At 43.3% G+C, this 12,802-nt stretch overlaps 1 protein-coding gene across 4 annotated transcripts in view; it reads left to right on the top strand.

Annotated features, from left to right (window-relative positions):
- The window catches only part of LOC139422837 (ras-specific guanine nucleotide-releasing factor 2-like), a 77,633-nt gene that overhangs the window by 19,202 nt on the left and 45,629 nt on the right, over window positions 1-12,802 (top strand). For all 4 annotated transcript variants that reach the window (XM_071174236.1, XM_071174235.1, XM_071174234.1 and 1 more), the window contains exons 2-6: window positions 2,859-2,965; window positions 3,737-3,884; window positions 5,794-5,883; window positions 5,997-6,250; window positions 6,370-6,449. In XM_071174236.1, the coding sequence (XP_071030337.1) occupies window positions 3,771-3,884; window positions 5,794-5,883; window positions 5,997-6,250; window positions 6,370-6,449 (538 nt within the window). In that variant the 5' untranslated portion in view covers window positions 2,859-2,965; window positions 3,737-3,770. The remainder of the gene's footprint in view (window positions 1-2,858; window positions 2,966-3,736; window positions 3,885-5,793; window positions 5,884-5,996; window positions 6,251-6,369; window positions 6,450-12,802) is intronic.

The raw sequence follows: 12,802 nt of genomic DNA, 5'->3' as shown, positions 1-12,802 counted from the left end.
AAAACATATTGTCATTGAGTCCAGTCTTTTATGTATCGCATACAGATTCACATCTTTATTTTCTAAATTAGCAGATCAGTGGTGACATTAGATTAATAATTGTATTAAATTTCATTCTAATTTAAAATATAAATTGAACATTCAAAATGTAACAATATTGTCAAATAGAATAGAATAGAGACATTCTTTTCACAGTCTTTCTTACATAAACAGTCACTCTCCTTTCCTCCCAAGGAATGAGTGGGCAGAAGTTACCCACAGTAGTTACCCAGCAAACATGTCCACATTGACACAATGGTTTGATTTGATTGACAATGTGGGCCCAGTCCGGGCTAAAATATTGTCCCCATGTAGGCTGCCCACATTAGGTCGATGAGCCTTTGCTATTTAATAGGAATTTATTAATTGGGCTGATGTGGGATTGCTGTGGGCTAGCCCGTGCCCGCCTTGCCCACTGTATATCCATATGGGGCCAATGGGGTCATGTTTGCTGGGTAAATAAGACAATTGTTTATTTTGCAGGAAACCTGGTTCTGCACTATGACCTTTATAGCACTCTCCTGTTCCCTCTAATGTGTTTTGGTCAGTGAACTGAGTCACAGATAGAAGTCATTTGGGACGACATTTCCTGCTTTTCATGCCCATTGGCAAGGACTCAAGAAATGTTCTCTACATTTTTAAAAACATTTTAAACAATTAACTCATTCTTTATATTCTGAGAGTATTGTTTATGTGGTGGGAACGCCTAACATGGAGGAAATTGCGTGTTTATTGGATTCCTGTCAGAGAAAGAGCAACTTGTGTGTGTGTGTCTACGTGTGTGTGTGTGTGTGTGTGTGAATGTGTGCGAGCTTGTGTGGCATTCCAGGACATGCTGCTGTGCAAATCAAACACTTCTGAAAGCACTACAAACATCTTTTACGCTACTGCTACTCTCTGTTCATCATATATGCATTGTCAATTTAACCATGTCTACATGTACATACTATCTCAATCAGCCTGACTAACCAGTGCCTTGTATATAGCCTCGCTACTGTTATAGCCTCGCTACTGTCTATAGCCTCGCTACTGTTATAGCCTCGCTACTGTCTATAGCCTCGCTACTGTTATAGCCTCGCTACTGTCTATAGCCTCGCTACTGTCTATAGCCTCGCTACTGTTATAGCCTCGCTACTGTCTATAGCCTCGCTACTGTTATAGCCTCGCTACTGTCTATAGCCTCGCTACTGTTATAGCCTCGCTACTGTCTATAGCCTCGCTACTGTATATAGCCTTGCTACTGTTATAGCCTCGCTACTGTATATAGCCTCGCTACTGTATATAGCCTCGCTACTGTTATAGCCTCGCTACTGTATATAGCCTCGCTACTGTATATAGCCTCGCTACTGTCTATAGCCTCGCTACTGTTATAGCCTCGCTACTGTATATAGCCTCGCTACTGTATATAGCCTCGCTACTGTCTATAGCCTCGCTACTGTTATAGCCTCGCTACTGTATATAGCCTCGCTACTGTATATAGCCTCGCTACTGTCTATAGCCTCGCTACTGTATATAGCCTCGCTACTGTTATAGCCTCGCTACTGTCTATAGCCTCGCTACTGTATATAGCCTCGCTACTGTTATAGCCTCGCTACTGTATATAGCCTCGCTACTGTATATAGCCTCGCTACTGTCTATAGCCTCGCTACTGTATATAGCCTCGCTACTGTTATAGCCTCGCTACTGTCTATAGCCTCGCTACTGTTATAGCCTCGCTACTGTCTATAGCCTCGCTACTGTATATAGCCTCGCTACTGTATATAGCCTCGCTACTGTTATAGCCTCGCTACTGTTATAGCCTCGCTACTGTATATAGCCTCGCTACTGTCTATAGCCTCGCTACTGTTATAGCCTCGCTATTGTATATAGCCTCGCTACTGTATATAGCCTCGCTACTGTCTATAGCCTCGCTACTGTTATAGCCTCGCTACTGTTATAGCCTTGCTACTGTATATAGCCTCGCTACTGTATATAGCCTCGCTACTGTATATAGCCTCGCTACTGTATATAGCCTCGCTACTGTCTACAGCCTCGCTACTGTTATAACCTTGCTACTGTATATAGCCTCGCTACTGTATATAGCCTCGCTACTGTATATAGCCTCGCTACTGTTATAGCCTTGCTACTGTATATAGCCTCGCTACTGTATATAGCCTCGCTACTGTATATAGCCTCGCTACTGTTATAGCCTCGCTACTGTCTACAGCCTCACTACTGTTATAGCCTTGCTACTGTATATAGCCTCGCTACTGTATATAGCCTCGCTACTGTATATAGCCTCGCTACTGTATATAGCCTCGCTACTGTTATAGCCTCGCTACTGTATATAGCCTCGCTACTGTATATAGCCTCGCTACTTTATATAGCCTCGCTACTGTTATAGTCTCGCTACTGTTATAGTCTCGCTACTGTTATAGTCTCACTACTGTATATAGCCTCGCTACTGTTATAGTCTCGCTACTGTTATAGTCTCGCTGCTGTTATAGCCTCGCTACTGTATATAGCCTCGCTACTGTATATAGCCTCGCTACTGTATATAGCCTCGCTACTGTTATTTTTCACTGTCTTTTTAACTGTTTTTTTTTTCTTTACTTACCTATTGTTCACTTAATATATTTTTTTGCGCTGTTGGTTAGAGCCTGTAAATAAGCATTTCACTGTGAGGTCTACCTACACCTGTTGTATTTGGCGCACGTGACAAATAAACTTTGATTTGATTTGATCTGATACCTGCAATTGATTGAGTAGCACCTTCACATGTTGATTCTATTTCCTGTTTACTTCCATGTAATAGTATTTCTGTTTCCTGTTTCCTCCAGCACTACTTCCTGGTGGTGTTTGGCCATGACGGTCAGAAGCCTCTGGAGCTGCGGACAGAGGAGGAGTCAGACTGCAATAAGTGGGTGGAGTATATCCAACAGGCCAGGTAAGAGGATGGAGTCTATCCAACAACAAAACCTCAACACCTCTTTACAACAGGTAGCAGCTAGGGGCTGGGGGAAGAATAGGAGTTAGGGCTTGATTTGGGTCTGGCTTGCTTGTTGTACTCATGACAGACATGTAAATGCAACAGCTGACTCTCCCCTAAGTAGCCAGTGTGGCTTGATCTGCTCTAAGACACACAGTGACTCTAGTGATCCACACGCTAAACACACACACAATCCCCTCTCCACATGTCTGCTCCATTTGTAAGAGATTGTGTGTGTGTGTGTGTGTGTGTGTGTGTGTGTGTGTGTGTGTGTGTGTGTGTGTGTGTGTGTGTGTGTGTGTGTGTGTGTGTGTGTGTGTCTGCTCGGAGCGGTTCACATTTAGGTCACACTTTGGTGCTGTACTGCCATAGTGATTACAACACACCCCTGACCTCAACACTCCGCCTCGCTCTCTCTGTCTCTTCTCTTTCTCTTGTTCCCACGAATCATAACATCCCTCCCTCCCTCCCTCCCTCCCTCCCTCCCTTGCTTCCTTCCTTGCTCCCTCCCTCCCTCCCTCCCTCCCTCCCTCCCTCCCAGAGACTACCACTGAACTAGATGTGTATGTTCTGCTGTTACTAATGTACATTGATGGATTATGAATAAATTAATGCTATAATGTTAACTTTGAAAATTATTTTTCTTGGTAATATGCATCGATGTTCGCTGTGCAATGTTCACCATGTCAACTTAGTTTTAACATTCAACACTTACCATTCCACCTGTAGTTACTCTGACATCATCATTGAGCGCGAGGTCCTGATGCAGAAGTACATCCACCTGGTCCAGATCATGGAGACAGAGAAGGTGGCGGCCAACCAGATACGCACCCAGTTAGAGGACCAGGACACAGAGATAGAGAGGCTGAAAGCAGAGGTACACACACACACTCATACACATACATACATACAGTGGGGAGAACAAGTATTTGATACACTGCCGATTTTGCAGGTTTTCCTACTTACAAAGCATGTAGAGGTCTGTCATTTTTATCATAGGTACACTTCAACTGTGAGAGACGGAATCTAAAACAAAAATCCAGAAAATCACATTGTATGATGTTTAAGTAACTCATTTGCATTTTATTGCATGATATAAGTGTTTGATACATCAGAAAAGCAGAATTTAATATTTGGTACAGAAACCTTTGTTTGCAATTACAGAGATCATAAGTTTCCTGTAGTTCTTGACCAGGTTTGCACACACTGCAGCAGGGATTTTGGCCCACTCCTCCATACGGGGCTGTCGCTGGGCAATACGGACTTTCAGCTCGATGATTTAACAAAAGCGCATTTGCGAAAAAAGCACAATCGTTGCACGACTGTACCTAACTGTAAACTCCAACGCCTTTCTTAAAATCAATACACAGGAGTATATATTTTTAAACCTGCATATTTAGCTAAAAGAAATCCAGGTTAGCAGGCAATATTAACCAGGTGAATTTGTGTCACTTTTCTTGCGTTCATTGCACGCAGAGTCAGGGTATATGCAACAGTTTGGGCAGCCTGGCTCATTGCGAAATAATTTGCCAGAATTTTACGTTATTATGACATAACATTGAAGGTTGTGCAATGTAACAAGAATATTTAGACTTAGGGATGCCACCCGTTCTATAAAATACAGAACGGTTCCGTATTTCACTGAAATAATAAACGTTTTGTTTTCGAAATGATAGTTTCTGGATTCTACCATGTTAATGACCAAAGGCTTGTATTTCTGTGTGTTATAACTAAGTCTATGATTTGATAGAGCAGTCTGACTGAGCGATGGTAGGCAGCAGCAGGCTCGTAAGCATTCATTCAAACAGCACTTTCGTGCGTTTTGCCAGCAGCTCTTCGCAATCACAGCGCTGTTTATGACTTCAAGCCTATCAGCCTAATGTCTGGTGTAACCGATGTGAAATGGCTAGCTAGTTAGCGGGGTGCGCGCTAATAGCGATTCAAACGTCACTCGCTCTGAGACTTGGAGTAGTTATTCCCCTTGCTCTGCAAGGGCCGCGGCCTTTGTAGAGCGATGGGTAACGCTGCTTCGATTGTGGCTGTTGTCGATGTGTTCCTGGTTCGAGCCCAGGTAGGGGCGAGGAGAGGGACGGAAGCTATACTGTTACACTAGCAATACTATAGTGCCTATAAGAACATCCAATAGTCAAAGGTATATAAAATACAAATGGTATAGAGAAAATAGTTCTATAAATACTATATTAACTACAACCTAAAACCTCTTACCTTGGAATATTGAAGTCTCATGTTAAAAGGAACCACCAACTTTAATATGTTCTCATGTTCTGAGCAAGGAACTCAAACGTTAGCTTTTTTACATGGCACATATTGCACCTTTACTTCTCCAACACTTTGTTTTTGCATTATTTAAACCAGATTGAACATGTTTCATTATTTATTTGAGGCTAAATTGATTTTTATTGATGTATTATATTAAGTTAAAATAAGTGTTCATTCAGTATTGTTGTAATTGTCATTATTACAAATAAATAAATAAAAATCGTCCGATTAATCGGTATCGGCTTTTTTTGGTCGTCCAATAATCGGTATCGGCGTTGAAAAATCATAATCGGTCGACCTCTAATAGACACACACACACATACGCACACACACACACACACACACACACACACACACACACACACACACACACACACACACACACACACATACACACACACACATACACACACACACATACACACACATACCCACACACACACATACCCACACACACATACACACACATACCCACATGGATCTGACTGTTGACTGTGTTGTTCGAGATCGTACTGTTGAATAAGGACAAGGAAAGGATGCTGCCTTGCCAGACTAATGAAGAGGAGGAGGATCCAGACATTAAAAAGATCAAAAAGGTATCAGCAATTGTCTCTACGGTATTTGATTACTTTTCCCTCAAGGCTTTGATAGGTATTCTGACCTATATTTATGTGTATAGTCTGACCGGTGTGTCCTGTCTCCCCTCCAGGTCCAGAGTTTCATGCGAGGCTGGCTGTGTCGGAGGAAGTGGAAGATCATTGTTCAGGACTACATCTGTTCTCCACAAGCTGAGAACATGAGGAAGAGGAACCACATCGTATTTAACATGGTGGAGGCAGAGACAGAGTATGTATGCCAGCTCTCTGTCCTGGTCAACTTCTTCCTCAGACCACTACGTATGGCCGCCAGCTCCAAGAAACCTCCCATCAGCCACGATGACGTCAGCAGCATCTTCCTCAACAGGTAACACACATGCATATGAAAGCACGCACACACACGCAGACTACGATGTCTGAAGCATCTTCTTCACCTGGTAGGCCTGAGATCTCAACTACATCTCTTCTTCTTCTCTCTGTCCTCAGTGAGACCATCATGTTCCTCCATGAGATCTTCCACCAGGGGCTGAAGGCTCGGATAGCCAACTGGCCCACTCTGGTGCTGGGTGAGTAGAGTGCTTAAACAGTGGGTTATTTAATGCTGAACTCTTTGATTATCAATATGGAATCGTCTTGCGACCTGTTCTATCAATGTATTGTATTTCTAGGATCTGTGCATGAATCTAGCTATGAACAAAAATATGAATGCAGCAAGGAAAGGTCCCATGTTTCATGAGCTGAAATAAAAGATCCTATGTATTTTCGATACACACAAAAATGTGTGCACAAATAAAATCAAATGTTATTGGTCACATACACATGGTTAGCAGATGTTAATGCGAGTGTAGCGAAATGTTTGTGCTTCTAGTTCCTACCATGCAGTAATATCTAATAAGTAATCGAACAATTTCACAACAACTACCTTTTAGACACAAGTGTAAAGGAATGAATAAGAATATGTACATATAAATACAGTGGGGCAAAAAAGTATTTAGTCAGCCACCAATTGTGCAAGTTCTCCCACTTAAAAAGATGAGAGAGGCCTGTAATTTTCATCATAGGTACACTTCAACTATGACAGACAAAATGAGGAAAAAAATCACAAAATCACAAAAATCACAAAATCCAGAAAATCACATTGTAGGATTTTTAATGAATTTATTTGCAAATTATGGTGGAAAATAAGTATTTGGTCAATAACAAAAGTTTATCTCAATACTTTGTTATATACCCTTTGTTGGCAATGACAGAGGTCAAATGTTTTCTGTAAGTCTTCACAAGGTTTTCACACACTGTTGCTGGTATTTTGGCCCATTCCTCCCTGCAGATCTTCTCTGGAGCAGTGATGTTTTGGGGCTGTTGCTAGGCAACACGGACTTTCAACTCCCTCCAAAGATTTTCTATGGGGTTGAGATCTGGAGACTGGCTAGGCCACTCCAGGACCTTGAAATGCTTCTTACGAAGCCACTCCTTCGTTGCCCGGGCAGTGTGTTTGGGATAATTGTCATGCTGAAAGACCCAGCCACGTTTCATCTTCAATGCCCTTGCTGATGGAAGGAGGTTTTCACTCAAAATCTCACGATACATGGCCCCATTCATTCTTTCCTTTACACGGATCAGTCGTCCTGGTCCCTTTGCAGAAAAACAGCCCCAAAGCATGATGTTTCCACCCCCATGCTTCACAGTAGGTATGGTGTTCTTTGGATGCAACTCAGCATTCTTTGTCCTCCAAACACGACGAGTTGAGTTTTTACCAAAAAGTTATATTTTGGTTTCATCTGACCATATGACATTCTCCCAATCTTCTTCTGGATCATCCAAATGCTCTCTAGGCCTGGACATGTACTGGCTTAAGCAGGGGGACACGTCTGTCACTGCAGGATTTGAGTCCCTGGCGGCGTAGTGTGTTACTGATGGTAGGCTTTGTTACTTTGGTACCAGCTCTCTGCAGGTCATTCACTAGGTCCCCCCGTGTGGTTCTGGGATTTTTGCTCACCGTTCTTGTGATCATTTTGACCCCACGGGGTGAGATCTTGCGTGGAGCCCCAGATCGAGGGAGATTATCAGTGGTCTTGTATGTCTTCCATTTCCTAATAATTGCTCCCACAATTGATTTCTTCAAACCAAGCTGCTTACCTATTGCAGATTCAGTCTTCCCAGCCTGGTGCAGGTCTACAATTTTGTTTCTGGTGTCCTTTGACAGCTCTTTGGTCTTGGCAATAGTGGAGTTTGGAGTGTGACTGTTTGAGGTTGTGGACAGGTGTATTTTATACTGATAACAAGTTCATTAATACAGGTAACGAGTGGAGGACAGAGGAGCCTCTTAAAGAAGAAGTTACAGGTCTGTGAGAGCCAGAAATCTTGCTTGTTTGTAGGTGACCAAATACTTATTTTGGTTAGGTCGGGGTGTGACTAGGGTGGGTCATCTAGGTGATTTATATTTCTATGTTGGCCTGTTATGGTTCCCAATCAGAGGCAGCTGTTTATCGTTGTCTTTGATTGGGGATCATATTTAGGCAGCCATTTCCCCTTTGTGTTTTGTGGGATCTTGTCTATGGATAGTTGCCTGTTAGCGCTATTGTTAGCTTCACGTTTCGGTTTGCTGTGAGTTTGACTTAGTAAATAAAAGATGTGGAACCCAGATCACGCTGCGCTTTGGCCCACTTATTATAACGAACGTGACAGAAGATCCCACCACAAACGGACCAAGCAGCGTGGCCAGGAGGAGCAGACATCCTGGACATGGGAGGATATCTTGGACGGTAAGGGATCCTGGACGTGGGAGGAGATCCTGGCCGGTAAGGATCGCCTTCCATGGGATCAGATGGAGACAGCGAGAGAACAACAACGACGACGACACCGGGGTTCACGGCCACGACAGAAGCCCGAGAGGCATCCTCAAAAAATGTTTTGATGGGGCCAGGTTTTGAACCAGAGCCAACTCCCCGTACTCACCATGGGGAGCATGTGACCGGTCAGGCACCATGTTTTGCTGTGATACGCACTGTGTCTCCAGTGCGCATTCACAGCCCAGTGCGTTCTGTGCCAACTCCTCGCACTTGTCGTGCTAAAGTGGGTATCTGTCCAGGACGGGTTGTGCCGGCTCAGAGCGCCTGGTCTCCAGTGTGCCTCCTCGGTCCCGGATATCCTGCGCCGGCTCTACGCGCTGTATCCCCAGTGCGCCTTCATAGCCCAGTGCATCCTGTGCCTCCTCCCCGCACTCGCCTCGAGGTGCGTGTCACCATCCCGGTGTCACCTGTACCGGTCCCACGCATCAGGCCTCCAGTGCGCCTCCATAGTCCAGTACGTCCTGGGCATCCTCCCCGCACTTGCCCTGAGGTGCGTGTCACCAGCCCTGTGCCACCTGTACTGGCCCCACGCATCAGGCCTCCAGTGCGCCTCCACAGTCCAGAGCTTCCAGCGACAGTTCCCAGTCCAGAGCTTCCGGCGACAGTTCCCAGTCCGGAGCTTCCGGCGACAGTTCCCAGTCCGGAGCTTCCGGCGACAGTTCCCAGTCCGGAGCTTCCGGCGACAGTTCCCAGTCCGGAGCCTATGACGACAGTTCCATGGTCCGGAGCCTCCGGCAACGGTCCACAGTCCGGAACCTCCTGAGACGGTCAACGGTCCTGAACCTCCTTAGACGGTCCACGGTCCGGAACCTCCTGAGACGGTCCACGGTCCGGTTCCTACGGCGATGACCCACAGTCCAGTTCCTACGGTGAGGATCCACGGTCCGAAGCTTCCGGCGACGATGCCCGCACCAGAGCCGAGTGGAGTGGGTACTTCGCCCCACATCGGAGCCACCCCCGACGGTAGATGCCCACCCGGACCCTCCCCTATTAAGTCAGGTTTTGCGGTCGGAATCCACACCTTTGGGAGGGGTACTGTCACGCCCTGAGAATAGAGAGCTGTTTATTCTCTATGCTGGTTGGAGCGTGACAGTGACTAGGGTGGTTTATCTAGGTGATTAATGATCTATGTTGGCCTGGTATGGTTCCCAATCAGAGGCAGCTGTTTATCGTTGTGTCTGATTGGGGATCATATTTAGGCAGCCATTTCCCCATTGTGCTTTGTGGGATCTTGCCTGCGAGCACTACTTTGAGCTTCACGTTTCGTTTTTTTTCGCTTTATTGTTTTTGTTCTTTGAATTTCTCTTCCAAAATAATGGATGGAAACATACCACGCTGCAACTTGGTCCACTCCTTATAACGATTGTGACAGTCAGACGTTTACATACACGTTTACATTCAATTAGTATTCGGTAGAATTGCCTTTAAATTGTTTCAGTTGGGTCAAACGTTTCGGGTAGCCTTCCACAAGCTTCCCACAATAGTTGGGTGAATTTTTGCCCATTCCTTCTGACAGAGCTGGTGTAACTGAGTCAGGTTTGTAGGCCTCCTTTCTCGCACACGCCTTTTCAGTTCTGCCCACACATTTCATATAGGCTTGAGGTCAGGGCTTTGCGATGGCCACTCCAATACCTTGACTTTGTTGTCCTTAAGCCATTTTGCCACAACTTTGGAAGTATGCTTGGGATCATTGTCCATTTGGAAGACCCATTTGCGACCAAGCTTTAACTTCCTGACTGATGTCTTGAGATGTTGCTTCAATATATCCACATAATTTTCCTCCCTCATGATGTCATCTATTTTGTGAAGTGCACCAGTCCCTCCTGCAGCAAAGCACCCCCACAACATGATGCTGCCACCCCCGTTCACGGTTGGGATGGTGTTCTTCGGCTTGCAAGCATCCCCCTTTTTCCTCCAAACATAACGATGGTCATTATGGCCAAACAGTTCTATTTTTGTTTCATCAGACCAAAGGACATTTCTCCAAAAAGTATGATCTTTGTCCCCATGTGCAGTTGCAAACCGTAATCTGGCTTTTTTATGGTGGTTTTGGAGTAATGGCTTCTTCCTTGCTGAGCGGCCTTTCAGGTTATGTCGATATAGGACTTGTTTTACTGTGGATATAGATACTTTTGTACCTGTATCCTCCAGCATCTTCACAAGGTCCTTTGCTGTTGTTCTGGGATTGATTTGTACTTTTCACACCAAAGTACGTTCATCTCTAGGAGACAGAACGCGTCTCCTTCCTGAGCTGTATGACGGCTGTGTGGTCCGATGGTGTTTATACTTCCATACTATTCTTTGTACAGATGAACGTGGTACCTTCAGGCATTTGGAAATTGCCCCCAATGATGAACCAGACTTGTGGAGGTCTACACATTTTTTTCTGAAGTCTTGGCTGTTTTCTTTGGATTTTCCCATGATGTCAAGCAAAGAGGCACTGAGTTTGAAGGTTGGCCTTGAAATACATCCCCAGGTACACCTCCAATTTACTCAAATTATGTCAATTAGCCTATCAGATGCTTCTAAAGCCATGACGTAATTTCCTGGAATTTTCCAAGCTGTTTAAAGGCACAGTCAATTTAGTGTATGTTAACTTCTGACCCATTGGAATTGTGATACAGTGAATTATAAGTTAAATAATCTGTCTGTAAACAATTGTTGGAAAAATGACTTGTGTCATGCACAAAGTAGATGTCCTAAACGACTTGCCAACACTATAGTTTATTAACAAGATATTTGTGGAGTGGTTGAAAAATGAGTTTTAATGACTCCAACCTGAGTGTATGTAAACTTCCGACTTCAGCTGTATATAGCATTCTGTTGATGGCAATTATTTTGTATGGTAATTTACATTGAAAAACTCAAGTGTAGAATCAAATCTTTTGTACCAGTTCATAAACCATGTGCCATGGAATCGGTACATCAAAAATCTCTTCCCATTTATTTTGCAACCTGTATGACAGCTGCGTAGCTGTCAACATTTTTGTCCTCAAATGAAGCTGGTATATTAATCTATTTATCTCAATTCCTTTCAGCCAATTTGTATATTTAATATATGGCAGACAAAACAGTCCCTACCTTCTCCCTTTTCCACTTGCCTCCTCCATGTGGTTGTGCTGCAATCAGTTGGTTGTAAGTTTGGATTGAACAGACATTCCCATATTTTCGATAGCTGCATATGTGACATAACTCCACAGTTTCTATTCATAATATCATTCATAAATATAATAACATTTTAAACCATTTTTTCCGTAAATAATGTTTTTTTATTCATCAGTAAATTTGAGTTTAATCATAACATTTGTTGTAATATTTGTTCTATATTTTCTGGAGAATAAAACTGAAATTGTAACCAGCTTTGTATGGCTTGTTGAAGAAAGCGCGATACTTTAAACAAAATTTAATTTTCAATTAGTCAGAAATTAGAAATTGTAATCTGTATAAAGGCAAAAAGGCAAATTTTGAAGAAAGCATGGGCCTTTCTTAATAATCTACTGGAGAACCATTTGGGGTTTAAGTATAACCAATGTATGAGTGAATGAGTGAAATCTTTTAGTGAGAGGTTTAAAGCTTTAATATTTAATCATTTTAGCCCGCCAAATTCATATTCATTAAATAAATAGGCACATTTAATTTTGTCTGACTTAGCATTCCAAATTAAAGGAAATATTGTTTTATTTATTTAAAAAACGAGTCGTCTGGAGTAGGCCGAGCCATTAGTAAGTAAACTGTGATAGGACCAAAGAGTTAATCAATGTGGGTTTTCCATAAATAGACAAGTATTGACCTCTCCATGGTTGCAGAATCTTATCTATTTTTGCAAACTACCTATTGAAATTGATTGTGGTAAGTTAATTTATATTTTTTTGAGATATGAATACCAAGTATGTCTACTTCACCATCCTCCCATTTTATTGGTAAACTACAAGGTAGCCTCCATATATCCACTAGTTCTAATGTAGCCATGATATTTGTGATGTCCTTAATTGCTTGAGGGTGAATGTTTGTAGTGGGAATTCCTTTACGATCCATTGAGGTACTTAAAACCATATTATAATCTCCCACAA

Source organism: Oncorhynchus clarkii, chromosome 12 (genome assembly GCF_045791955.1).
Source record: "Oncorhynchus clarkii lewisi isolate Uvic-CL-2024 chromosome 12, UVic_Ocla_1.0, whole genome shotgun sequence".
NCBI lineage: Eukaryota > Metazoa > Chordata > Actinopteri > Salmoniformes > Salmonidae > Oncorhynchus > Oncorhynchus clarkii.
This window is presented reverse-complemented; position numbering and strand designations above follow the sequence as displayed.